This window comes from Pristiophorus japonicus, chromosome 2, assembly GCF_044704955.1.
Source record: "Pristiophorus japonicus isolate sPriJap1 chromosome 2, sPriJap1.hap1, whole genome shotgun sequence".
Classification (NCBI taxonomy): Eukaryota; Metazoa; Chordata; class Chondrichthyes; family Pristiophoridae; genus Pristiophorus; species Pristiophorus japonicus.
Window position 1 is genome coordinate 304427744 of NC_091978.1, and position 26921 is coordinate 304454664.

A 26921-nucleotide genomic window follows, 5' to 3' on the forward strand; every position below is an offset into this window, starting at 1 on the left:
GCTGTGGCTGGTGAGGTGACCAGGGTCAGGGACCTGCTCGATGGCGGAGGAGCGGGCTGGATGGCGCCAGACACGCTGGCGCGGCGCCTAAATTCTGCCAACGTCCGCCACGCGGCCGATGCCATCGAGTCGCTAAAAACAGCTCTGGGCCCTGACTCCGTTAGGTGCATCGAGGAGGCTCAAGCACGTGGGGAGATCCCGTCCGAACTGACCCCCGTCCGGACGGAATTCCTCATCGGCGCCAAACCCCGGAACCTCCCTCGGGGGCCGGCGCCTCACAACTTGAGCCGCCTCGGGGAAATCCCCTCCGTGCCTTTCAGTTCCGCGCGGAGGGGTTTCCTGTACGGGCTGCTCCTGCACACTCTCAACTTTGCCATCCTCACCTGCCGTCCGGACACGCCATGGCGTACCATCCTGCCGTCCGGAGGAGGCGGGGGTCCCCGATGGAGGGCACTCTACACAGGGGTCCTCCCACTATTCATCGGGGACTTGGCCTGGAGGGTGGTGCACGGAGCAGTGCCGTGCAATAAATTTTTAAGCCGGTTCACGGACTCCCAGGCCGCCTGCAATTTCTGTGGTCTGGAGGAGTCCGTGTTCCATGTTTTTATTGAGTGCACAAGGTTGCAGCCCCTGTTCCATTATTTGAAGGGGCTGCTCCTGAAATTCTGGCTGCACTTCAGTCCCACTCTCCTGATCTTTGGGCACCCTGTGCGGAGGGGAGCGGGTAGGTCCGAAGGCCTCCTCGTAGGACTGCTCCTGGGCACGGCCAAGGGTGCCATCAGCCGGTCCAGGCAGCGGGCGGTCGAGGGGGTCGTTCAACCTGACTGCCTGCCTCTCTTCCGCTCTTACATCCGGTCCAGGGTGTCCTTGGAATGGAGCACGCGGTGTCCACCGGTACGCTCGCGGCCTTCCGCGAGAGGTGGGCACCGGAGGGACTGGAGTGCATCATCACGCCCGGCAACCAAATTTTAATTTGATTTTACGTTTTAAAGTTTAATTTGTTTTAATTGCCGGTGCTTTTAGTGTCCCCCTCCCCTTTTATAGGGGGCACTGGAAAAAATTTGATTTTAGCGCCCCAAAAAAAAAACCAAAAAAAGAAAAAAAAAAAGGGGCCTTGTAAATGTCTGCTGTGTCATCCAGGGCGGGTGGCACGGTTTAATGTCTTTTTATGTCCACAGATAAACTCAAAAAGAGTTTCATGTACAAGGACCCCCAGGTTCCTCTGCACCACAGCATGTTGTAATTTCTCCCCATTCAAATAATAATCCCTTTTACTGTTTTTTTTTCCCAAGGTGGATGACCTCACACTTTCCGACATTGTATTCCATCTGCCAAACCTTAGCCCATTCGCTTAACCTATCCAAATCTCCTTGCAGCCTCTCTGAGTCCTCTACACAACCTGCTTTCCCACTAATCTTAGTGTCATCTGCAAATTTTGTTGCACTACACTCTGTCCCCTCTTCTAGGTCATCTATGTATATTGTAAACAGTTGTGGTCCCAGCACTGATCCCTGTGGCACACCACTAACCACTGATTTCCAACCGGAAAAGGACCCATTTATCCCAACTCTCTGCTTTCTGTTCACCAGCCAATTCTCTATCCATGCTGATATATTTCCTCTGACTCCGCGTACCTTTATCTTCTGCAGTAACCTTTTGTGTGGCACCTTATCGAATGCCTTTTGGAAATCTAAATACACTACATCCATCGGTACATCTCTATCCACCATGCTCGTTATATCCTCAAAGAATTCCAGTAAGTTAGTTAAACACGATTTCCCTTTCATGAATCCATGCTGCGTCTGCTTGATTGCACTATTCCTATCTCAATGTCCTGCTATTTCTTCCTTAATGATAGTTTCAAGCATTTTCCCCACTACATATGTTAAACTAACCGGCCTATAGTTACCTGCCTTTTGCCTGCCCCCTTTTTTAAACAGAGGCGTTACATTAGCTGCTTTCCAATCTGCTGGTACCTCCCCAGAGTCCAGAGAATTTTGGTAGATTATAACGAATGCATCTGCTATAACTTCCGCCATCTCTTTTAATACCCTGGGATGCATTTCATCAGGACCAGTGGACTTGTCTACCTTCAGTCCCATTAGCCTGTCCAGCACTACCCACCTAGTGATTGTCTCAAGGTCCTCCCTTCCCACATTCCTGTGGCCTGCAAATTTTGGCATGGTTTTTGTGTCTTCCACTGTGAAGACGGAAGTAAAATAATTGTTTAAGGTCTCAGCCATTTCCACATTTCCCATTATTAAATCCCACTTTTCATCTTCTAAAGGACCAACATTTACTTTAGTCACTCTTTTCCGTTTTATATATCTGTAAAAGCTTTTACTATCTGTTTTTATGTTCAGCCTCAGTATGTGCGCAGATACAGGCGTCGTCCGCGTATTGGAGCTCGACAACAGAGGTTGGGGTGGTCTTGGACCTGGCCTGGAGATGGCGAAGTTTGAACAAGTTCCCACTGGTTCTGTACTCCAGCAGGGAGCTTGTCGACTGTGAGGTAGAGCATGGCAGCGAGGAAGATTGAGTCGAGGATTGGGGCGATGACGCAGCCCTGCTTGACCCCAGTCTGGACGTGGATTGGGTCTGTGATGGATCCATTATTAAGGATCATGGCCTGCATGTCTTCGTGGAACAGGCGGAGGATGGTGACGAACTTTTGCGGGCATCTGAAACGGAGAAGGACGCTCCATAGCCCTCATGGTTGACAGTGTCAAAGGCCTTTGTAAGGTCGAAGGCGGCCATGTATAAGGGCTGGTGCTGTTCCCTACATTTTTCCTGCAGCTGTTGCGCTGCAAAAATCATGTCCGTTGTGCCACGTAGGGGACAAAATCCGCACTGTGACTCTGGGAGGAGCTCCTCAGCCACAGGGAGAAGATGGTTGAGGAGGACCCTAGCAACGACTTTCCCAGTGGCTGATAACAGGGAGATTCCTCTGTAGTTGCCGCAGTCAGACTTGTCCCCTTTTTTAAAGATGGTCACAATCACTGCCTATCTCAAATCTCCCGGCATGCTCTCCTCCCTCCAGATGAGAGAAATGGGATCATGCATTCAAGCCCACAGTGCCCCTCCGCCATATTTCAGTGCCTCAGCAGGGATTCCATCTGCACCCGTAGCCTTGTTGTTTTTAAGCTGTCTTATAGCTTTTTCTTCCTCATGCAGTGTTGGGGTCTCACTGAGGTGGTAGAGGGTAGCAATGATATAAGGACTTGGTGAGCCACACCTGTAGCACCGTGTACAGTTTGGCTCTCCTTATTTAAGGAAGGAGATGCTTGCTTTAGAGGGAGTGCAATGAACGTTCACCAGACTGATTCCTGGGATGAGGGAATTGTCCTATGCAGAGAGATTGAGTAGACTAGAGCTGTATTTGTTAGAGTTTAGAAGAATGAGAGATGTCTCATGCAAACATATAGGGCCTGAAATTGGTTGATACGCAAGGTCCGCCCATGTCGCGGTGGTATGCCGGTGGTATTTAGTTTCACAATGCAGGCATATCGCCGAGACTAAAGAGGACAAAATTGGTCACAATTTTTTCGGCGGTGTGTCGGCGGTCTGCATCAGGCGGTATGTATCTTAGTAGTCGATCCAGATCGACTTTCTATTCGATGGGCGGTGCGGCACGGAACTGCACATGCGCAAATTTTTTTTTTCTGTTTTTTTTTACGCAAGCGTTTTACCTGCGATTTCAGGGGTCAGGGGTCTACATCCGCTTGAGTTGAAGAAGAGAGAGAGAGATTAAGAAAGAGCCGCAAGGTAGTTGACAGGAAGTGAGTTTAAAAATACATAGTATCGTGGAAATATATTGCTAACAATGAAGACAAGAAGAGATATTTAACAAACCAAAATTCATTCCAGTAAAAAGATTATGGCAATGTTAAAAAAGACATCAAAGCGCAGGAACATCAAGAAGGAGAGTAGGTTGAGGGCACCTGCCTTCGATGAGACGGAGTTACCTGCCTTTCTGGAGCACGCAACAGAGAGGGTTACTCCGAGCTAACCAAGGGTGGTCGTGGAAAGCCCCCCCGCCAAAGGAGTACAACTGAATATGGGACGAGATCGGGGAGGCTATGTCCTCTAAAAATATGATGGTATGCACCGGGAAAGGTGCCGCAAGAGGCGGAATGACCTGGTGAGGGTAGCAAGAGTAAATAATGATTTTATTTATGCACCCCCACCCCCTTCTCCATGTGCTATGTACCATGTAAATGTAGGTTCAGTGTCACACGGTAATATGAGCCCAGAAATTGCGGTCGGAGGCATCCCGCGGGCGGATGCCTCCGACCTGAAAAATTTCTACGAATGTACCTGGTGGTCCTGGAGGAGTGTGGAATTCCGTTGGGGAGGCCTTCTCTTCCCGCGTTGCGAAGCGCGCTCCCGCCCTCCAGGTTCCCACACAGAAGGTGCAGTCACATGTGACTGCCCAACCAATCAGGTACAGTATTCCACAGTTTTCTCATTAATAGCAATAAGAACTCCGTATCTACGAGTTCTTATTGCTATTAATGAGAAAAAAATAAACACACTAAACACCACAAATAAAACATAAAAAACACACCTCAGATAATTAAAAATAATTGAAATTAAAGTTAATAAATGCCTTAGAAAAAATATATATTTTTCCGATTTGTTTTTTAAAGTTTTGTAATTAGGGTTAAAAATAAACTTACCTTCGTGAGCAGGGTTTTTGAACAATAAAATATGTTTTTTAAATTTAATTTAATTATATTTTTGCATGTTTTAAAAATGTTACGCCTGTAAAAGTAGGCTATGCACCTGCTTTTATCAGACAAAAGAGTTTTGAGGACATTTGCTGAGCTAGATATGGGTAGATCCCACAATCTTGCCCTTGCAAATGGCCTCGCTCCCGATATGCATTGGATCTGTCAGGCTCCAGCTTGACAGATCGGAAAAGCTGGTTTTCAGCGCATGCGCATTATGCACTGAAAACCGGCTTTTGTGATGCCTTCCCGGGTTTGTAGACGCTCAGGCCCCAAGTTTCCACACGCTACAAAACGGGCGCCCCTCCGAGCTGGGCGGCCATTTTTCACGCCGAAAACGGCGCCTGAAAGAAAACGCGCTATTCTCGAGCGCTTTGCAGCTCCATGGCAGCTTGGCGCGGCGCCCAGGGGGCGGAGCCTACACTCGCGCCGATTTTGTAAGTGGGAGGGGGCGGGTACCATTTAAATTAGTTTTTTTCATGCCGTCAACCCTGCGCGTGCGCGTTGGAGTGTTTGCGCACGCGCAGTGTGAAGGAAACATTGGCACTCGGCCATTTTTGTAGTTCTTTGTAGCTGTTTAATTTTTTAACATTTTTTAATAAAACCACATTGCCCTTCCATGATCAGCACTGAGGCTTCTTGCAGCAGTGAGAAGGCTGCAGGAAGCCTCAGAAGTTGAGGCAGCCGTTTCCCGACGGCCTCCCCCCCCCCCTGCTGTCGGGAATGGCTGCCTCAACTTCTGAGGTTTCCTGCAGCCTTCTCACTGCCTCCTCCCCCACCCCTCCCATCGGGAACGGCTGCCTCCTCCCTACCTCCCCCCCCCCGCTGCAGTCGGTCGGGCCCTCACTCCCTCCCTCCCCCCGCCCGCCCGCCGTCAGGAACGGCTGCCTCCTCCCTGCCTCCCCCCTCGCTGCGGTCGGTCGGGCCCTCACTCCCGCCCACCCCCCCGCCCGCCGTCGGGAACGGCTGCCTCAACTTGTGAGGCTTCCTGCAGCATTCTCCCTGCCTGAAGAACTTTCACACAGGTAGGAATATGGTTTATTTAATCTTGTCTTTGCTTATAAATTTTTATTCAGGTTGGATTTATTTGTATAAGTATAAATAAGGATTTATTGTAGAATTTAATGACTTCCCTTCCCCCCCACCCCCCCTCCCCCCCCCCACCTCGTTCCGGACGCCTAATTTGTAACCTGCGCCTGATTTTTTAATGTGCAGACAAGGTTTTTTCAGGCCTACAAAAATCTTCACTTGCTCCATTCTAAGTTAGTTTGGAGTACGTTTTCACTGTGGAAACTTTGAAATCAGGCGTCAGTGGCCGGACACGCCCCCTTTTAAAGAAAAAATTCTGTTCCAAAGTGAAACTGTTCTAACTGACTAGAACTGCAGAAAATAAAATGTGGAGAATTGCGATTTCTAAGATAGTCCGTTCTCCACCAGTTGCTCCTAAAAATCAGGCGCAAATCATGTGGAAACTTGGGGCCTCAGTATGGACCCAGGGAGGCCGGGATTTCCAGGCCGTTATTTATCTTAAGGTTACGCCGATGCATTCGTACTTTTCAGGCAATGACAAGAGGATCAATGCAGTGCTTTTAATATGTGTGTGAATGTGTGTGTCTGTGCGATGTTAAATGGATTGAAGATTTTTACTTTGATTTACTTTACTTTCTGCAGAAGAAGTCATCTGCAATAGCAGCCGATCAGCGTCGCATGGGGGGAGGACCCACAACCCAGGAGCCTCTTACTGATATTGGGATCCGTGCCCTGTCCCTGGTTGGGGATAGCAACCGTGCCATCACCGGCATTGGAGATAACCCACACACACAAGTAAGTTGAATAAAATGTGTTGCGGTTCTCTCATGTCATGTAATGTAACTGTAACTGTAATGTTGGCCTGATGTAATGTAATGTAAGTTTATTGCACTATAATGTTGACCTCATGTGATGTTTTGGAATTTTGGGGGCATGTAACGCAATGCATTTATGTATTCTGTCTGCGATATGTAATATAGTACTGCAGCAGTGGTGGACCTTTAAGTAAGACTGCGATAAGTCACTGTACTATGGACTAATGTAACCCTGACCCCTCCCCTGGTGCCAAGCTTTTTTAAATGTTGTTTTGTATTTCCAGACTCGGATGATTCAGACCACAGAGACATGGATGGCAGACCCACTGCCTCCACCTCTGGCGTCACCCAGCCCTCTCCTGATGAGGAAGACAAAGAGGAACAGGAACAGGAACAGCCACTGATCCGGCAGCCAGTGGAGGTGGAGATGGAGGAGGATACACCAGCTCCATGTGGGACAGCTGGAACATCCTCCACCACGGAGTCCGTATTCAGGGGATTCCCCCATGGCTCCGCTGATTCTGCCGGACCAAGCCGTGCGCAGCAAGACACCCCCAGTGTTGCAGCATCTTTGCCGCAGCTACGGAGGTTGATGCAGCAAAGTTCGGTTGCTGTAGGCATGTACCAGGACACAGTGCGCCTGTCACAGGCCAGCGTCAGCATAAATCGAGAGCTGCTCAAGGCCATGACTACAATAGCCGCAAACATCGCGGCTCTATCAGAGCGGCAGTCGGAGGAAATGCCGCGTATGATCACAGTGATGGAATAGACCGCCGACACCGTCGAAGCCATGCGGCAATTGACAGGATCGGGATATGGTGCGGAACCCCACCATGCCATAGTAGTCAGGTCGATAGCACCTGAGGGTGGGGAGCTGACATAATCTCCCAGCCCTGAAGCCTCACCTTCCACATCGCGAGCTTTTCCTGAGGCCCCAGTTATTGCGCCTGCAATGTCTGACCCCCCCCACCCAATGACAGCAACGGCACTTGGGGTGTGGTGCCGCACGCCGGGTTGATATTAACACAGGGATGTCCAAGCCCACAGGCACTGGGAAAGGGAAGGGCGGGAGTAAGAAAGTGGGGAATAGTCCCAAGGGTGGCATAGCACGCGGGCGTGGAAGGGGCTGAGGGCGTGGGCAGGGAAAGTAAAGGGTCTTTTTTTTCTAATTGAAGTTTTATTTGTAAAAGTTTATTAAAGTTGCAAAAGTTTTGTTAAAGTTGTTATTAAAGTTGTTGCAGTTTTTTTATAGTTATAAGTTTTACAAAGTTTTAAAATTGTTGTATATTTTTTACATTTTTACATAAACGTTTGAATTGAATTTAAACACTCTTGGACAGTGTCAAACTTTTCCCTAAAGATCCTTTGCAGGCAAAGCCTTCTCTTCATCATTCTGCAATCTCTTCCAGTACCCTTCTAACTCTGCTCAATAAACTTCCTCACATCTGGTTCCTCCATTAGACAGGTTGTCAGCAATGCAGAATTTCTCCAGGATAATCTCTGCATGTTTGGGTTCGCTATCTGTATCTCGTCGGCAGTTGTTATTTATGGAGAAAGAGTCAGACTGAACACTGTAAGCTCAAAGTAACGTGTGACCTTAGTCTTTTATTGCACATCTCCAGAGTGCCTCTCCAACCTGTGAGGACTCCTTAAATACCTGTGCTCCCAAGCAATTATGGGATCTCTTGGGACTCCAGGGGATGAGCCCTCTGGTGGCTGCACAGAGTAAATACAAGGTTACATATATAACTCTTTGCTTTCTGAGAACAGCGAAATGAGTGGCTTGTGGTCAGTTTTGAGCTTGAACCGGAGTCCAAATAAGTTTTGATGTATTTTCCTAACCCCGTATATGCATGCTAATGCTTCTTTCTCAACCATACTGTAGGCTCTTTCAGCCTTAGATAAGCTTCTGGATGCATATGCAACTGGTTGCAGTTTGCCTGACCCAATGGCTTGCTGTAACACACAACCGACCCCGTACAAAGATGCATCACAAGCTAGTACTAAACGTTTACACGGGTCATACAATACAAGTAATTTGTTCGAACATAGCAGGTTTCTGGCCTTGTTAAAGGCTGTCTCTTGAGATTTACCCCAAACCCAGTCGTCACCCTTGCGTAGCAACATGTGCAATGTTCCAGCAAAGTGCTCAACCCCGGTAGAAAGTTACCAAAATAGTTGAGGAGTCCCAGGAACAAACGCAGCTCCATCACATTCTGTGGTCTGCGTGCATTCTTGATGGCCTCCATCTTGGAGTCCGTGGGTCTGATGCCATTCACCGCAATCTTTCTCCCCAGAAATTCAACCTCTGGCGCCAGGAAAACACACTTGGAGCATTTCAACCTGAGTCCCACTCTGTCCAGTCGCTTTAGAACCTTTTCCATGTTATGCAAGTGTTCGGTGGTGTTGCGGCCAGTGATCAAGATGTCATCTTGGAACACCACGGTGCGTGGAACCGATTTCTGCAGACTCACATTGTTCCTCTGGAAGATGGCTGCAGCCGAGCGAACCCAAAGGGGCATCTGTGGTATATGAACAGTCCTCTGTGCGTGTTGATGCACGTCAATTTTTTCGAAAATTCAGCCAGCTCCTGTGTCATGTAAGCAGAGGTTAGCTCCAGCTTGGTGAACGACTTGTCCCCTGCTAGCGTTGCGAACAGGTCATCCGCTTTGCGTAGTGGGTACTGGCCCTGTAACGAGAGTCGGTTGATTGTTACCTTGTAGTCCCCACAGATTCAGACCGTCCCATCACTTTTCAACACTCGAACAATTGGACTGGCCCACTCGTTGAACTCGACTGGTGATATGATCCCCTCTCGTTGAAGTCTGTCCAGCTCTATCTCGACTTTCTCTCGCAACATGTATGGAACCGCTCGGGCCTTGTGATGAATGGGTCGCGCATCAGGAACTAGATAGATCTGCACTTTGGCGCCTGTGAAGTTGCCGATGCCTGGCTCGAATAATGACGGGAATTTGTTTAGCACTTAGGCGCACGAAGCGTCATCCACCGAAGACAGTGCTTTGATGTCGTTCCAGTTCCATTGGATCTTTCCAAGCCAGCTTCTGCCGAACAGCGTTAGGCCATCACCTGGTGCAATCCATAGTGGTAAATCATGCACAGCTCCATTGAACGATACCTTCACTGCCACACTGCCAATAACTGGAATGAGCTCTTTGGTGTAAGTGCGTAGCTTGGTGTGGATCGGGCTTAGTTTTGGCCTTTGTGCCTTGTTGCCCCACAGTTTCTCAAAAGCCTTCTGGCTCATAATTGACTGACTCACCCCCGTGTCCAATTCCATGGAAACTGGAATGCCGTTTAATTTGACTTTTAACATTATCGGAGGGCTTTTGGTGGTGAAAGCGTGTACCCCATACAGTTCCTCGTCAGCCTCTCTTACTCGTTCAATGTGATCCACGCCGGATCGGTCATCTTCTGCCGACTCTGCCACCTGGTGAGTCACAGCACGTCTGCACATTCGCTGGAGGTGCCCCATTGTTCCACAGCCCTTGCACACGTAGTGCTTGAATCGACATTGATGGGCTCGATGATTACCCCCGCAGCGCTAACATGGTGTTAATGGATTTGCATTCACGCCCCACCGCGGACTCTGAGTCATCCTAGTTCTGGCCTGTACACGCACGTAGGCCCTGCCATGTACAGTTCTGCCTGCTGAGGGCGTTATTTTATACACAGTACTTGCCGGTGAGCTTCGATGCTGCAAAGATATCTGTTTAGTGTTATTGTTCGTGGACATGAAAGCCTGGGCTATCATGATGGCCTTGCTCAGATCTGGGGATACGGCAGACAGCAGTTTGCGAAGAATGACCTTGTAGTCGATTCCAAGCATGACAAAGTTCTGCAACACTTCCCCCAAAAATCCAGCAAATTCACACAGTCCCACAAAGCATTTTAGGTCGGCGACATAGCTCGCCACATCCTGGCCCTCGGAGTAATGGTGCGTATAAAAGCGATACCTGGCCATCAAGATGCTCTCCTTCGGCTTGAGGTATTCCCAAACCAGCGTGCACAACTCTTCATATGTCTTCTCCGTTGGTTTCGTCGGTGCTAGCAGATTTTTGATGAGGCCATATATCGTGTACCCGCAAACGGTGAGGAGAATCGCCCTGCACTTGACCGCAGTTTCTTCCGTATCCAGCTCGTTGGCCACGAAGTACTGGTCAAGACGCTCAACAAAGACTTCCCAATCATCACCCTCAACAAATCTCTCAAGAATACCAACAACAGCCATAACCGTGTGAAAGTTTGTGATCTGTTACTCGTTGCCAATTGTTATATTCAGAATAACTCCATAAGACTCTATATTGTAAGCTCAAACTGTAGTGACCTTGGTCTCTTTAGTGTAACTCCAGAGTCAGGAAGCAGCATGGTAGACTGCCTTTTACACCTGCTTGCCCAGGGTGTACAGGTGACCCTTGGGTCTCCCACAGATACGCCCCCTGGTGGCAAGTCTTACACATTGGTAACGTTTACTTACATAACAGACAGATGTTAATTTATCAGCAGCTCCCAAGAAGCTATGGATATCTTCTCTAGGTTTGGTTATCAACATCTCAAAATGTAACGTCCTTACACTTTACCAATTGAATCTGGACATTACTATAGGTATCAAAAGATGGTCGAATCAAGTCTTCCTTTTAAATTTGATTGAGGTACTGGTTCCCACCAACTGCTATTGGAGCCAGGGTTGAGTCTGACTCAACTGCAGTGATACATTATCCTGGGTCGGCGTCCATTTTTTCTGGATCACCTGGGTACAATAATATCAGAAAGTCAGCCAGGTTGGCATCTAAAAGGAACCCGCATGATTTGTATCCCATTAATTTAAATATAAGGAACATGGGGTGGGCTCCTTCAGAGCCATGCGCTCCGACTAGCCCAATCTTCTGATATTCATTGAGCCTTAGCTTAGTGCACATGGCCGCAGACCCTGGAAAATCTCCCCTTTCACTATGAATCTGTCACACTGCCTTTCATTTGCATGTCTTTGTCTCATAGTCACCTGATAATAATGATGCACTGATACATCACGGAGCACCAGTTTCCTAATCAATTGTAGCGGTCATATCCTTGGGTGCACAATACTCTATCTCCATGCAGAACAAAAGTGGACATTTTTGGTGAGGAAAATACCTTTTTTTGCTTGGCTCTACTGCATGAGGTGTTCTCAAAACATTTGATGGCATTTTACTGTAAAATTTATTTTAGAAACATTACACTGTGGATCCTCTAACCCAGAGGGAAAGGGGGAGCGTCTGGCCTGATCTTTTCCATTTGATACAATACATGAAGTTCTTTCCTCCCTGACACCCTAATGAAATTCTGGCACAGCACACTTCATGCAAATATGATTATGGAGATTTATTCTGCACCGTGAAATGACACTGCATAATACTGATCAACATAATGCGCAGGGGGCACTAAGTGTGGAAACACAATGCCTCTCTGAGGGCAGTAAAGTCTGAATAATCCTAAATAATTTTTCCAGTATGCTGATAAGAGGTTACATTTAGCAGTAAAGTTGTACTGAACTGAGTCTGAGAGAATTGTGAACATAAAAGACTTGATATGCAAAGAATACTGTTATTGCCATTTTACAATTTTAATGCCCTTTGAATATCAAATCTTCACTTACACAAAGGCTGTTTCATGTTTGTTAAGGTATTTCAAAAGGTCTTTCAAATAAAACAGCCAAATTATATTTAAATATTAAGTGATTTTGAATCTATCTCTCATACTTACACAGTTTCTCTTATATATGCTTAGGGCCCGAATTTGATCAGAGGCAAGTTACATAAGAACGTAAGAACATAAGAAACAGGAGCAGGAGTAGGTCATATGGCCTTTAGAGCCTGCTCCGCCATCCAATACGATCATCGTTGATCCGATCATGGACTCAGGTCCACCTCCCTGCTCACTCCCCATAACCCCTTATTCCCTTATTGTTTAAGAAACTGTCTACTTCTGTATTAAATTCATTCAATGACCCAGCTTCCACAGCTCTCTGAGGCACTGAGTTCCACAGATCCACAACCCTCAGAGAGTTCCGTCCATTTATCGTCGAAAAGACCGCTAAGATCCTGACGGTACTTTGTGCGGAAGTTTGGTGAAATAATAGAAAAAAAAACACCCGGCGGGAAAAATGTGCGTTGCATGTGGATTCCCGCTGGTCCTGGTCAAATTAAGTCCGAGGTTAGAGTTGGCCCAGGGAGGGGGGAAAACACAAAAAATATTTTTTCAAAAAATATCGGAAAACATTCAGAGGACTCTTTTCCACTGAATTGCTACAAAAGAATTAGAAAACAAACATTCACTTACCCTGTTTTGCAGAGTTTCATACCTACTGTCCATCGAAAGGCTGGTCCGACTGGGCGTTTTTTTTCAAAAAGTACGGAGCACCACTCCCACCAAACTCAGGCGGGAGCGGTTTTCCCAGCGTTGCACGCCGGCGGTCCGCTCTCCAGCAGTATTTCAAAACCGCTGGCGTAAGGCCCTGATGAAACTCTTAACGAATGGAAGACCGCCCATAACAAGGAAATATCGCCAAAAAACCCAGCGGTACCCTGCGGTAGGGTCATCAATTTTGGGCCCACAGTTTCTAACTCTTTTACTTACTCAGTTTTCTCTTGTATTTATTTCGTCCTCTTTTCTCTTATAATACACCCAGGTTCTATCACTTTTTATTTACTCAGTAACATTCTCTCACACAGTTAGCATCTACAAACTGTTTGAACAACCACAGTTGGCTCGAATTACTGATATATAAACATTTAAGAATAGCTTAGAAAGGTGGTTGAAGGAAAAGAGAATAAAGGGATATGGGAACTATTAGGCACATAGGGCTAGACTTTCCACTTGGTGGCTAAGGCCGAAAAAAATGGGCCTTGTTCCAGCGATGCAGGACCTATCGCCCGTGCTGATCGCCGGCTCAAGGCCCATTTTTTTTTTTTGCGATTTTCCACTTGGCTTTAGCCCAGCGATGTCAAATGGGCGATGTGATTTCTCGGTGATCTCACGATCGCCCAAAGAAAACGGAAGTGAATGAAAAAAAAAGCTTCCCTAGCAACGCATTACTGCGCATGTGCAGGTTGATTTTTTTTTCAGGTTGATGCTCCTTCCCGCGTTTTGAGAGGTCAAGGGTCTTCACACATGCTCAGAAGTTCTGTGTGGGTCTGGGAGAGAGAGAGAGAGAGAGAAAGAGGAGAAAGGAAGCAGGTTATCTTGAGCAACTGTAAAAACAGATAAATTTAAAGAATGCAGGGAGCTGCAGGAAAGCGAAGGGCCAAGCCCTTCAGCGAGGAGGCCAATGAGGCCCTAGTGAACATAGTCAGCGCGAGGTGGGAGGATCTGACACGGGGTGGGCATGGGAAACCTCCACCCCGTGCATATCGGAGGATTTGGGCAGAGATTGCCAATGTGGTCACGTCGGCATCAAATGAAGCCTGGACACCAGACCAGTGCCGGAAAAGATGGAACAGCCTACTGGCGGCTGCAAGAGTAAGTTGAAATTTAAATTTGAAATCATCCATATTTATTATTTAATGTTGTATGGAAAATCTAATTAGAATCTGCAATGTTATATCGTAATCTTTAAGCATAACTAAGAAACTAAATTAGGATTAAATGATTACATTTATGCAACGCAACAAAAATTTGAATGTTACAGTATGAAATATCTTCCTATGCAATGTATTGCAAACTTGAAATTAAACTTATAAATCTGTCAGTCCTAAATGTTTATTGCCAAATCCATCTGCTTATGCCGTGCAATGTTACCTTATCTATTACAGAAGAAGATATCCATCAGCCAGCGGGAGCAACGCAGGACGGGCGCGGGCTGTGCCATGCTGCAGTCGCTCACTGCCTACGAGGAGCTTGCAGTGGCCTTGGTGGGGCCAGAAAGCCATTCGGTCACAACCCGTGGTGTGGCCGAACCCACCCTAGAGTCACGTGAGGAATGAGAACTGTGCATTGTGCAATGTGTGAATCAATAGTAAATATTTGTTACGCAGGTAATCCTATGCAATGATACTTTAATTTGATATATAATTGAGTTATACTATTGAGATGTACTATTGATCTTCAAATGAGGTCATATTAGGCCTGGTGAGCGCTTGTGCATATGGGCTAATGGTAATGTTTTGAGTTCTTAATTGAGATGAATTGATTCGCATTGTTAAACATTGTTTATAACTTCCATTTATCTTTCAAAGGTCAACAGGTATTGATGGAGTCAACGGACACGTCCACTGAACAATCAGGAAAATCCCAGGAGGAAGAGCCAGAGAGGGAGCCGGTGCAGACTCCTGCTGCGGCTGTGCGAGAGCAGGAGGAGGAGCAGGAGGAGGAGGAAGAACAGGAGGTTTTTTTTGTGGGGGATGAACGACCTGCGGCCATCTCTTTTGAGATAGATGAGGCACCGGGACCAAGTGGTATGCAGATGGTGACGCCAAGGTGCGTGACATTGCAGACGCCGACCCCACGGCGGTCCGGTCAGCGTGATATGCACTCGCCTAGCATGGAGGACCAGACGGAGAGCTTACTATCCCTGTGCAGGGAGACGGTCGCAATCGGTCGCAACCCTATCCAGGGATTCGCGGGTTTCTCAGACAATTGGAACCAGTTCTCCACAACCTGGAGCGAGTTCTGCTCGCACTTCTCCAGCTGGTCTTCTGAGCAGTCACAGACTGCTCGGGAGATGTTGGAGGCGATCAGGGAGCAGACAGCCACAACAAATGCCCTACGGCATGTATTGCTGGCTGGACACGGCACTGCACCCCAAGGTGTCGTGTCCACTCGCAGCGAGACCCCAAGCACACAAGTATGGAGGGGACAGTTCCTCCTGTCTCAGAAGTAGAGCCTGGGGCTTCTGCTAACGCTCCGTTACCTCCACCACGGCAGGAAGTCTTGCCGTCCCACTCTGCATGACGTCTTGGTGTCGGTCTGCGGAGACCAAAACGGGCAGGTGGGGTGCGAACACGGGGTGGGACAGGATCTGGAGGGAAATGTAGCCGCAGGTAGAGAGGGAGGAGTGCTTCTCAATAGTTCACTTGTTTTAAAATGTTCGCTTGTTATTATCACTTTATTATTCTCTTGTTATTGTTAATAAATTGGCCACTTGTATTCAATAGTTAAATGTTCACTTGTTATCATTACTTAACTGTTCACTTTACATTCTTTCTGAAATGGTCACTTGTTAGCATGACTGAAATGGTCACTTGTTATCATCACTGAAATGGTCACTTGTTATCATGACTGAGATGGTCATTTGTTGTCATGAATGAAATGGTCACTTATTATCATTACTTAAATGGCCACTTTTTCTTTAAAATGTTCAATTTCTTCTTCTAACATTTTGAGGATTTTGAGGGAAGGGTGGGTTAGTGCGGGGGGTGGGGGATTAGTTCTTAAAAAAAATTTGTTCCTTAATAAAAAAAATGTTTTTCTACAACTTTTGTACCTTCTCTATTAGTTACATAAGATTTACAACGTACAGTTTTTCATGCATATTTGTTTGTTTATTCTGTTTCCCCACGGAAATGAAATTTTTGATTAACCGTAACTGTAATTGAACATTTGAATATCAATAATAATAGTTCATGCGAAGCGTTCATTAATGAGCTGCTGACGCAAAAGCTTAGCGGCCGTGTAACTGCCACTGGCTACCGGTCCTCGGGAGAGGTGTGGTGGTACCAGTGCTAGATCGCCAGGCTGATTAAGCTCCCCTATGTCCTCGCCCGCGTCCTCTCCCGCCTGTTCCTCCTCTTCATCTTCGCCGGCTGCCTCTTCTGTCTCATCTCCTTCTGGAGGTGGACCTGCAGCATGATCTGGCATTATTTGTCCTCTCTTTATAGCTAGATTATGCAGCATGCAACGCACCAGAATAAACTCTCGGTCTGTGCCTCCCTGGTCATTGGGAAGCTTATGAAGTCCATCCTGCGAGCGTAAAGGACTTCAGTCACCTGTCGAATGCAGCAGTGTGTAGCGTGCTGAGAGATATGGCAGATGTCGCCAGCTGAAGCCTGAAAAGATCCCGATGCGTAAAAAGCTAGGGCAGCAGTAACCTTCACCTCAACGGACAGCGTGGTTCTGATGGTGCTGGAAGGCTGCAGATCATCCTTGACGAGTTGACATATCTCATCGATGACCTCCTTCCAGAATCGCAGACTCCTAAGACAAGCATTTTCAGACAAGTTCAGGTAGGATTGCTTTTCCAATACCTTCATTGGCTGTACAGTCTCCTCCTCTATCATTGTCTCCGTCTACGCATTACTCTGCCACCTCTTCGATTGATCCTTTCAGCAACCAGTATGTGAGCAGTTGCAATTAAAGGTACGGAAAGCATAGGCCCCATAATCACTATCGATAATTACTTTCACTAATTTTAATAATCTCTCTACTCTATACTCTCTAATCACTGTAGTCTGCCCTCTCTGTACTCTCTAAGCTGTATACCAGTCAGTTTGATAGGCACCAACAATATAATTAAATAACTTCACTATGTAAAAGCTATTTACTAAATAATTCCAATATATGAGATCTATTTAGCATAAATAAGTTGATAATACCAATTTATATTTCCTGTCCCAAATTTCTGAGTACCATTTGCTTCAATTTTACTCTCTAAATGACTCAGAACGAATTCTCCACCCTTCCTCCGAAGTTAAAAATGGCGTCCGTAGTGCCCATTTCCATCTCTTAGGCCCTGAAAAAGCAACTATTTTTGAGCACTCTTTTGGGCCTTGCATTGGCCCAGCGAAGTGCAAGCTAGGTGCCGAAACTTGGGATGGGCCTTGTGTGGGCGATCATTTGGGCGATCATCTCGGAGATCAAAGTGGAAACTTGGGGGCCTATTTCTCCGGTGATGTTTTGGGCCTAGTTTCCACTTTTTGCTCAAAATGGGAGATAGAGGTCCGTTTTGGGCGATAGATGGGCCTTAGATGGGCGATGTGAAGTGGAAAGTCTAGCCCATAGAGTATGGCTTGTGCGGCAGATAAACACCAACATAATGACTAGTTGGGCCAAACAAGCTGTTTCCGGGTTGTAATTTCTATGTAATTCTACGATTTTCTGTTGACTGAGTATACTTGTTAAGTGAGATAAAACAGACTCTTTTTCCATCTCCACACAATGTAGACTCCTAATAGCTGAATAATTGGCCAGAAATTTCCGAAGAACTGTTCTCGCTCCGCCACTGTAACTTTACGGGAAACCCCATTTCCAGCGCACTTCCAATTAAATTACAGCAGCAGAGTGGCAGCAGATCTGAGGAAATTTCCAGCCACTGAATCTGTTACCTACTTTTTAAGTGAATACTTACTTTTTCAGATTTCACATTTTTTACCATGTTTGAACTAGGAAACATAGAAACACAGAAACATAGAAAGTAGGTGCAGGAGTAGGCCATTCGGGCTTTTGAGCCTGCACCGCCATTCAATAAGATCATGGCTGATCATTCTTTCAGTACCCCTTTCCTCCTTTCTCTCCATACCCCTTGATCCCTTTAGCCGTAGGGGCCATATCTAACTCCCTCTTGAATATATCCAATGAACTGGCATCAACAACTCTCTGCGGCAGGGAATTCCACAGGTTAACAACTCTCTGAGTGAAGAAGTTTCTCCTCATCTCAGTCCTAAATGGCCTACCCCTTATCCTAAGACTATGTCCCCTGGTTCATGACTTCCCCAACATCGGGAACATTCTTCCCCATCCAACCTGTCCAGTCCCATCAGAATCTTATATGTTTCTATGAGCTCCCCTCTCATCCTTCTAAACTCCAGAGAATAAAGGCCCAGTTGATCCAGCCTCTCCCCATATGACAGTCCAGCCATCCCTGGAATTAGTCTGGTGAACCTTCGCTGCACTCCCTCAATAGCAAGAACGTCCTTCCTCAGATTAGGAGACCAAAACTGAACACAATATTCCAGGTGAGGCCTCACTAAGGCCTTGTACAACTGCAGTAAGACCTCCCTGCTCCTATACTCAAATCCCCTAGCTATGAAGGCCAAAATACCATTTGCCTTCTTCACCGCCTGCTGTACCTGCATGCCAACCTTCAATGACTGATGAACCATGACACCCAGGTCTCATTGCACCTCCCCTTTTCCTAATCTGCCGCCATTCAGATAATATTCTGCCTTCGTGTTTTTGCCCCCAAAATGGATAACCTCACATTTATCCATATTATACGGCATCTGCCATGCATTTGCCCACTCACCTAACCTGTCCAAGTCACCCTGCAGCCTCTTGGTGTCCCCCTCACAACTCACACCACCACCCAATTTAGTGTCATCTGCAAATTTGGAGATATTACACTGAATTCCTTCATCCAAATCGTTAATGTATATTGTAAAGAGCTGGGGTCCCAGCACTGAGCCCTGCGGCACTCCACTAGTCACTGCCTGCCATTCTGAAAAGGACCCATTTATCCCGACTCTCTGCTTCCTGTCTGCCAACCAGTTCTCTATCCACATCATTACATTACCCCCAATACCATGCACACCAATCTCTTGTGCGGGACCTTGTCAAAAGCCTTTTGAAAGTCCAAATACATCACATCCACTGGTTCTCCCTTGTCCACTCTGCTAGTTGCATCCTCAAAAAATTCAAGAAGATTCGTCAAGCATGATTTCCCTTTCATAAATCCATGCTGACTTGGACCGATCTTGTCACTGCTTTCCAAATGCGCTGCTATTTCATCCTTAATGATTGATTACAACATTTACCCCACTACTGATGTCAGGCTTAGAGGTCTATAATTACCTGTTTTCTCTCTCCCTCCTTTTTTAAAAAGTGGTGTTACATTAGCTACCTTCCAGCCCATAGGAACTGATCCAGAGTCAATAGACTGTTGGAAAATGATTATCAATGCATCCACTATTTCTAGGGCCACTTCCTTAAGTATTCTGGGATGCAGACTATCAGGCCCTGGGGATTTATCAGCCTTCAATCCCATCAATTTCCCTCACACAATTTCACACCTAATAAGGATATCCTTCAGTTCCTCCTTCTCATTAGACCCACTGTCCTCTAATACATTTGGAAGGTTATTTGTGTCTACCTTCGTGAAGACAGAACCGAAGTATTGTTCAATTGGTCTGCCATTTCTTTGTTCTCCATTATAAATTCACCCGAATCCGACTGCAAGAGACCTACATTTGTCTTCACTAATCTTTTTCTCTTCACAAATTTATAGAAGCTTTTGCAGTCAGTTTTTATGTTCCCTGCAAACTTCCTCTCGTACTCTCTTTTCTCCCTCTTAGTTAAACCCTTAGTCCTCCTCTGTTGAATTCTAAATTTCTCTCAGTCCTCAGGTTTGTTACTTTTTCTAGCCAATTTATATGCCTCTTCCTTGGTTTTAACACTATCCTTAATTTCCCTTGTTAGCCACGGTTGAGCCACCTTCCCCATTTTATTTTTACTCCAGACAGGGATGTACAATTACTGAAGTTCATCCATATGATCTTTAAATGTTTGCCATTGCTTATCCACCGTCAACCCTTTAAGTATCCTTTGCCAGTCTATTCTAGCCAATTCACGCCTCATACCGTCGAAGTTACCTTTCCTTAAGTTCAGGACCCTAGTTTCCGAATTAACTGTGTCACACTCCATCTTAATAAAGAATTCTAGCATATTATGGTCACTCTTCCCCAAGGGGCCTCACACAACAAGATTGCTAATTAGTCCCTTCTCATTGCACATCACCCAGTCTAGGATGGCCAGCACTCTAGTTGGTTCCTCGACATATTGGTCTAGAAAACCATCCCTAATACACTCCAGGAAATCCTCCTCTGCCGCATTGCTACCAGTTTGGTTAGCCCAATCAAAATGTCGATTATAGTCGCCCATGATAACTGCTGTACCTTTATTGCACACATCCCTTATTTCTTGTTTGATGCTGTCCCCAACCTCACTACTACTGTTTGGTGGTCTGTATACAACTCTCACTAGCGTTTTCTGCCCTTTGGTATTCCGCAGCTCCACCCATACCGATTCCTCATCATCCAGGCTAATGTCCCTCCTTACTATTGCATTAATTTCCTCTTTAACCAGCAACGCCACCCCGCCTCCTTTTCCTCTCTGCCATCCTTCCTAAATGTTGAATACCCCTGGATGTTGAGTTGCCAGACTTGGTCGCCTTGGAGACCGTGATGCCAATTACATCATATCCGTTAACTGCTGTCTGTGCAGTTAATTCGTCAACCTTATTCCGAATACTCCTCACATTGAGGCACAGAGCCTTCAGGCTTGTCTTTCTAACACACTTTGCCCCTTTAGAATTTTGCTGTAATGTGGCCCTTTTTGTTTTTTGCCTTGGGTTTCTCTGCCCTCCACTTTGACTCTTCTCCTTTCTATCTTTTGCTTCTGCCTCCATTTTATTTCCCTCTATCTCCCTGCATAGGTTCCCATCCCCCTGCCATGTTAGTTTAACTGCTCCCCAACAACACTAGCAAACAACACTCCCCCTCGGCAATTGATTCTGGTCCTGCCCACGTGCAGACCATCCAGTTTGTACGAGTCACACCTCCCCAGAATTTGAATCCCTCCCCTCTGCACCACTCCTCAAGCCACGTATGCATCTGAGCTATCCTGCGATTCCTACTCTGACTAACATGTGGCACTGGTAGCAATCCTGAGATTACTACTTTTGAGGTCCTACTTTTTAATTTAGCTCCGAGCTCCCTAAATTCGTCTCGTAGGACCTCATCCCGTTTTTTACCTATATCATTGGTACCTATATGCACCACAACAACTGGCTGTTCACCCTCCCTTTTCAGAATGTCCTGCACCTGCTCTGAGACATCCTTGACCCTTGCACCAGGGAAGCAAGATACCATCCTGGAGTCTTGATTGCGGCCGCAGAAACGCCTATCTATTCCCCTTACAATTGAATCCCCTATCACTATATAGCTCTCCCACACTTTTTCCTGCCCTCCTGTGCAGCAGAGCCACCCATGGTGCTATGAACTTGGCTGCTGCTGCCCTCCCTTGATGAGTCTTCCCTCAACAGTAGGTGTATCTGTTTTGGAGGGAGATGACCGCCGCCGTACACTACTTCCTTGGGCTGTCACACGCTGCTTCCTCTAGAGCGAGGAATCTAATACTTCATAGATGAAAACGGTGAATTTCCAGATGGTTCTTTGATAGGAAGTTTCGTGACGGGGTTAACGATTCACCTACTAATCTTTAGGAAGGATGTGACAGCCTCAGAGAGGTTACAAAAAAGATTTACGAGAATGGTTCCAGGGATGAGGGACTTCAGTTACGTGGATAGACTGGAGAAGCTGGGATTGTTCTCCTTAGAGCAAAGAAGGTTGAGAAGAGATTTGATAGAGGTGTTCAAAATCTTGATGGATCTAGACAGATGCAAGTAGAGAGAAACTGTTCCCATTGGTGGAAAGGTTGCAAACCAGAGGACACAGCTTTAATGTGAATGGCAAAACAACCAACATGTGGAAAAACTGTTTTACGCAGCAAGTGCACTGGAATGCACAGCCTGACAGGGTGGTGGAGGCAAACTCAATTGTGGTTTTCAAAAGGGAATTAGATAATTATTTGAAAGGAAAAAAAATGTCAGGGCCAAGAGGAAAGGGCAGGGGAGTGAGACTAGCTGAAGTGCTCTTGCAGAGAGCCGGCATGTGCTCGACGGACAAAATGGCCCCATTCTGTGCTGTAACCATTCGATGATTCTATGATTCAATAAGAGAAGTAAGTTCTCTGGTGTCTTGGCCAACATTTATTCCTCAACCAACAACATCTAAGAATCAAACAGGCCCTTCATTTTATTTGCCTACTGTGGGCACTTGCCTACACAACAAGAGTGACTATAGTTCAAAATGTAATTATTTGCTTGTGCGGTGGTTTGCGAAATCCTGAAGATATGATATCACTACATGTTCTTTATTTTTTCTTAGAAACATAGAAACATGGAAATTTACAGCGCAGAGGAGGCCAATTCGGACCACCGTGTCCATACTGGCTGACAAAGAGCCGCACAGCCCTGGGTCAGCAGCCCTGAAGGTTACATAGAAAACTATGAACACTGAACAATGGCGGAAAGGGTACGAGCTCCCAGCCCAACCAATCCGCCTCACACAACTGCGACACCCCTTATACTGAAACATTCTACACTCCACCCATGTGATCTCCTGGGAAAGGCAAAAATCTATTAAAAAACCCAGGCTAATTTAGGGAAAAAAAATCTGGGAAAATTCCTCTCCAACCCATCCAGGTGATCGAAACTAGTCCAGGAGATCACCCTGACCGCATTTGATTCCCTGCAGTACTTACCATTATATCTGCGCTGGCCAACAAAAGGTTATCCGGTCTAATCCCAATTGCCAGCTCTCGGTCCGTAACCCTGTAGGTTACGGCACTTTAAGTGCCCATCCAACCATCTCTTAAAAGAGGTGAGGGTTTCTGCATGCACCAGGCAGCGAGTTCCAGATCGTACAACCCTCTGTGTAAAGGGTGATTGATTTATCAGGAGTACGAGTGAAATATTTCCAATTTCTTGCACGATGCATGCACGATGCTGCGAATGACGTGAATAGCATGTTTAGCGAGTTGGTCTCACCGCAGGTAAAGGGTACACAGTCAGATAGTAAATGGGTGACCAACAGGAAGAGCAGTGCAAGGAAGGCTGCTGCAGGAGGGTGACGGCTGATTGTAGTGCTGGCAGGTACAGCAGGAGCAGTGCTAGCTTGTGATGCGTCGTCATACGGGGTCAGGTGTGTGTTACAACAGGCTAACAAATCGGGGATTTTGCAACCAGTCGCTTATGCGAACAGGAGTCTGTCCAAGGCTGAAAGGGCCTACAGCATGATTGAAAAAGAGGCTCTGGCGTGCGTTTATGGATATAAAAAAATGCACCAGTACTTGTTTGGCCTCAAGTTTGAGCTTGAAACTGACCACAAGCCGCTCATATCGCTGTTCTCTGAGAGCAAAGCGATTGACACCAATGCCTCTGCCCGCATCCAAAGATGGGCGCTCACGCTGTCGGCACACAACTATGTAATCCGCCACAGACCGGGCACAGAGAACTGCGCTGAAGCTCTCAGTCGGCTACCATTGCCCATCACCGGCGTGGAAATGGCACAACCTGCGGACTTGCTCATGGTAATGCATGCAGTCGATCCTTTACTGTCCTTGGTAATAAACTGTGTCTTCCATGGGAGCTGATCCAGTGTCCCAGCGGAGATACAGGAGGTGATTAAGCCGTTCCACAGGCGTAAAGACGAAATGTCCTTGCAGGCAGACTGTCTGTTGTGGGGTAATCACGTGGTCTTGCCTAAGAAAGGCAGAGAAACGTTCATTTGTGAGCGACACAGCACCCACCCAGGCATTGTAATGATGAAAGCCATAGCCAGATCCCATGTATGGTGGCCCGGCATCGACTCAGATTTAGAGTCATGCGTGCGCCAGTGCAACACTTGCTCTCAGCTGAGCAATGCACCCAGAGAGACACTGCTAAGTTTGTGATCATGGCCCTCCAAACCGTGGTCGAGGATTCACGTGGACTATGTGGGCCCATTTCTGGGCAAAATGTTGTTGGTTGTCGTGGATGCTTATTCAAAATTGATTGAATGTGCAATAATGTCTGTTAACACATCCACGGCGACCATTGAAAGCCTACGAGCCATGTTTGCCATGCATGGCCTGCCTGATGTCCTAGTCAGCGACAATGGGCTGTGTTTCACCAGTGCTGAATTCAAGGAATTCATGACCCGTAATGGGATCAAGCACATCACATCTGCCCTGTTCAAATCCGCATCCAACGGCCAGGCAGAACGGGCAGTTCGGACCATCAAGCAAAGCTTAAAATGCGTGTCAGAAGGCACCCTGCAGACCCGCCTGTCCCGCGTACTGCTCAGCTACCACACCAGACCACACTCACTCACTGAGGTTCCCCCAGCCGAGCTGCTCATGAAAAGGGCGCTCAAAACAAGTCTCTCACTAGTCCACCCTGATCTTCATGATCACGTGGAGAGCAGGTGGCATCAACAACGTATGTACCATGACCACGCAAATTTTGTCACATGATATTGAGGTCAATGATCCTGTGTATGTACTCAATTATGCACATGGTCCCAAATGGCTCACTGGCACGGTCATAGCCAAAGAAGCGAGTAGGGTGTTTCAGGTCAAATTGGCTAATGGACTAACGTGCAGAAAACATTTTGACCAAATCAAATTGCGGTTCACCAACAGCTGCAAACAACCAGAAGAAGACATCACCAACTTTAACCCTCCAACACACACACAAGTGGCAACCGACAGCATGGTTGACCACGAAGCCGAACTCACCATCCCCAGCAGCCCGAAAAGGCCGACTGCCCAGCAGCCCAATGAAGAACTAACCAACTCACCCACACCCGCATTTGTACCAAGGCGATCGACAAGGGAGCAAAAGGCCCCAGATCATCTCACCCTATAAATAAGTGTACGATTAACTTTACGAGGGAGTGATGTTATGTATTTAACCCTTTGCAACCTGTATCACACCACCACCGAGTGCCTACCTGTTGGAGTCCCAAGAGATCCCAGCATCCCTTGGGAGCATTGTGTATAAGCAGGCCACCCAGGAGGTACCTTATTAAAGGAGCTAAGGTCACACTTACTCATTGTTCACAGTATTCAGTTTCATCCTTTATTTTGAACGTATCACTATCGCTGTTAAATAACCCATTAAAAGTTAAACCTTGTTGGAATAGGTAAAACTGGGTTTTAGCGGCGTATTGACTGCTAAACAAACATTATGGCCTTGAAAAAATAATTTACATTTTGTGGAGTGTCCAATTTATCCATTTTAATAAAAATTACAATTTTTAAGAAACTTTTACCTTTTCCCCTTGTGAGCGCCCTAATCTTTGTTTTGGTCTCTATAACAGTTTTAAAAGTCAGAATAAAAGTAACTTCTTCACTTCCTTATTCCCCATTTGTGAGATTCTGCATTGTGATTGGCTGCTTAGATAGCTTGTTGACATCTCAGCAGTTCACACAAGGAGAGTCCCACGACACCACACCAATCTCAATTGCTTGTCAAAAAAGGCAAATTTCTTGCCAGAGAGATCAACAGATCTTTGTGGGCAGCTTTTCTCAGGGCCAGCGGTGAACGCCTTTACTTTGCCACTGACTACAAATTTTGGGCCTTTGTTTAGCATGCAGTCTGAGTTCACTTTAAATTTAAACATCATAGACAGTAACACAGAACCAGCAACATTAACCACCATGAGTGAAGCATCCAATGCTATTAGATCAAGCCTTTGTCTTACCTCCATATCCTTGTTCTCTTTGTTCTTGCCCATTGAGCTTCTTCCATTACTGGAGGTTTCCCGTGCTGGGACGACTGAGATCTGCTGCAGTGGCATGTTACTGTTGAGGCTACTGTTAGATACCAGATTGGACAGATGCCTCCACTTCCCCTAGGTAAATCATCTGCATGATTATTCACATCTTATTTCTGTTAGGTTCCATTCTGTAAATAAATAAAATACACATGTATATAACATACTTCTATCCACACAATGAAGGCTGTACACTAAAGTCCCACATTCATTTCTCTTCCAAGGTTTAACATACCAAATATGTGGTTCAGCAAGACCTGATATCTTGAATTCTAACCAAATTGAGTCATAGCTTGACCATTCTACCACCAGAATCCCACAGTGCATTTTGTAAGCCAATTCAATTTGTATGGCTTCTACTAACTGCCATGGAAACAGAGGGAAACTAGGTCTCTCAGGTATAAAAATGCTTCGTTAATGGCCAAAAAACTCCCACGTTCTCCGTTGCTGCTACTGTTCAGCTGATTCCTCCTGAGTTTTCCAAGTGGCGAGAGACGCAGCAGTATACTGACTGGGTAAATACGCAGAAGGCAGAAAGGCTTAGCGTCCTATTTTAGAAAAATCTCATCCTTCTGGAGCAGCACATCAGCCTGCTGGGTAGTTCATGCATTTAATCTGCTTAGGTCATTGCGATGAGAATGGCCCTGACTATACTAAGCAGAAGCACCGAATGAATGTGAAGAAAAAAGGAATCAGAGATAAGCCCTTCAGTACTTATTACCTTTGTATGGCCTACTGAACAGAAGCTCACTTAATAAAAATTCAAGCAGCAATTCGTTACTGCAACACAGTGCCGACTGATAACTGACTGATATTTCAATTTTTTAAATATGTTGTGCCATCATTAGGTCCCTATTATTCTACAAAGCTATGCATAAGTTTGCCACTGTATAACTGGTTATGCTTCTACAGGACTGGCCCTGTCAGTTTTTCCAATCCCTTGAGAAGAAGCACCCTAGAATGGACAACTAAACACACAACAC

The 26921-nt window shown here is 46.4% G+C and overlaps 1 protein-coding gene across 5 annotated transcripts in view; it reads right to left on the bottom strand.

Moving 5' to 3' along the window:
- The window catches only part of LOC139247491 (E3 ubiquitin-protein ligase MARCHF1-like), an 801353-nt gene that overhangs the window by 490505 nt on the left and 283927 nt on the right, over positions 1 to 26921 (bottom strand). For all 5 annotated transcript variants that reach the window (XM_070871648.1, XM_070871643.1, XM_070871642.1 and 2 more), the window contains one exon: positions 25867 to 26069. In XM_070871648.1, coding sequence (XP_070727749.1) covers positions 25867 to 25962 — 96 coding nt within the window. In that variant the 5' untranslated portion in view covers positions 25963 to 26069. The remainder of the gene's footprint in view (positions 1 to 25866; positions 26070 to 26921) is intronic.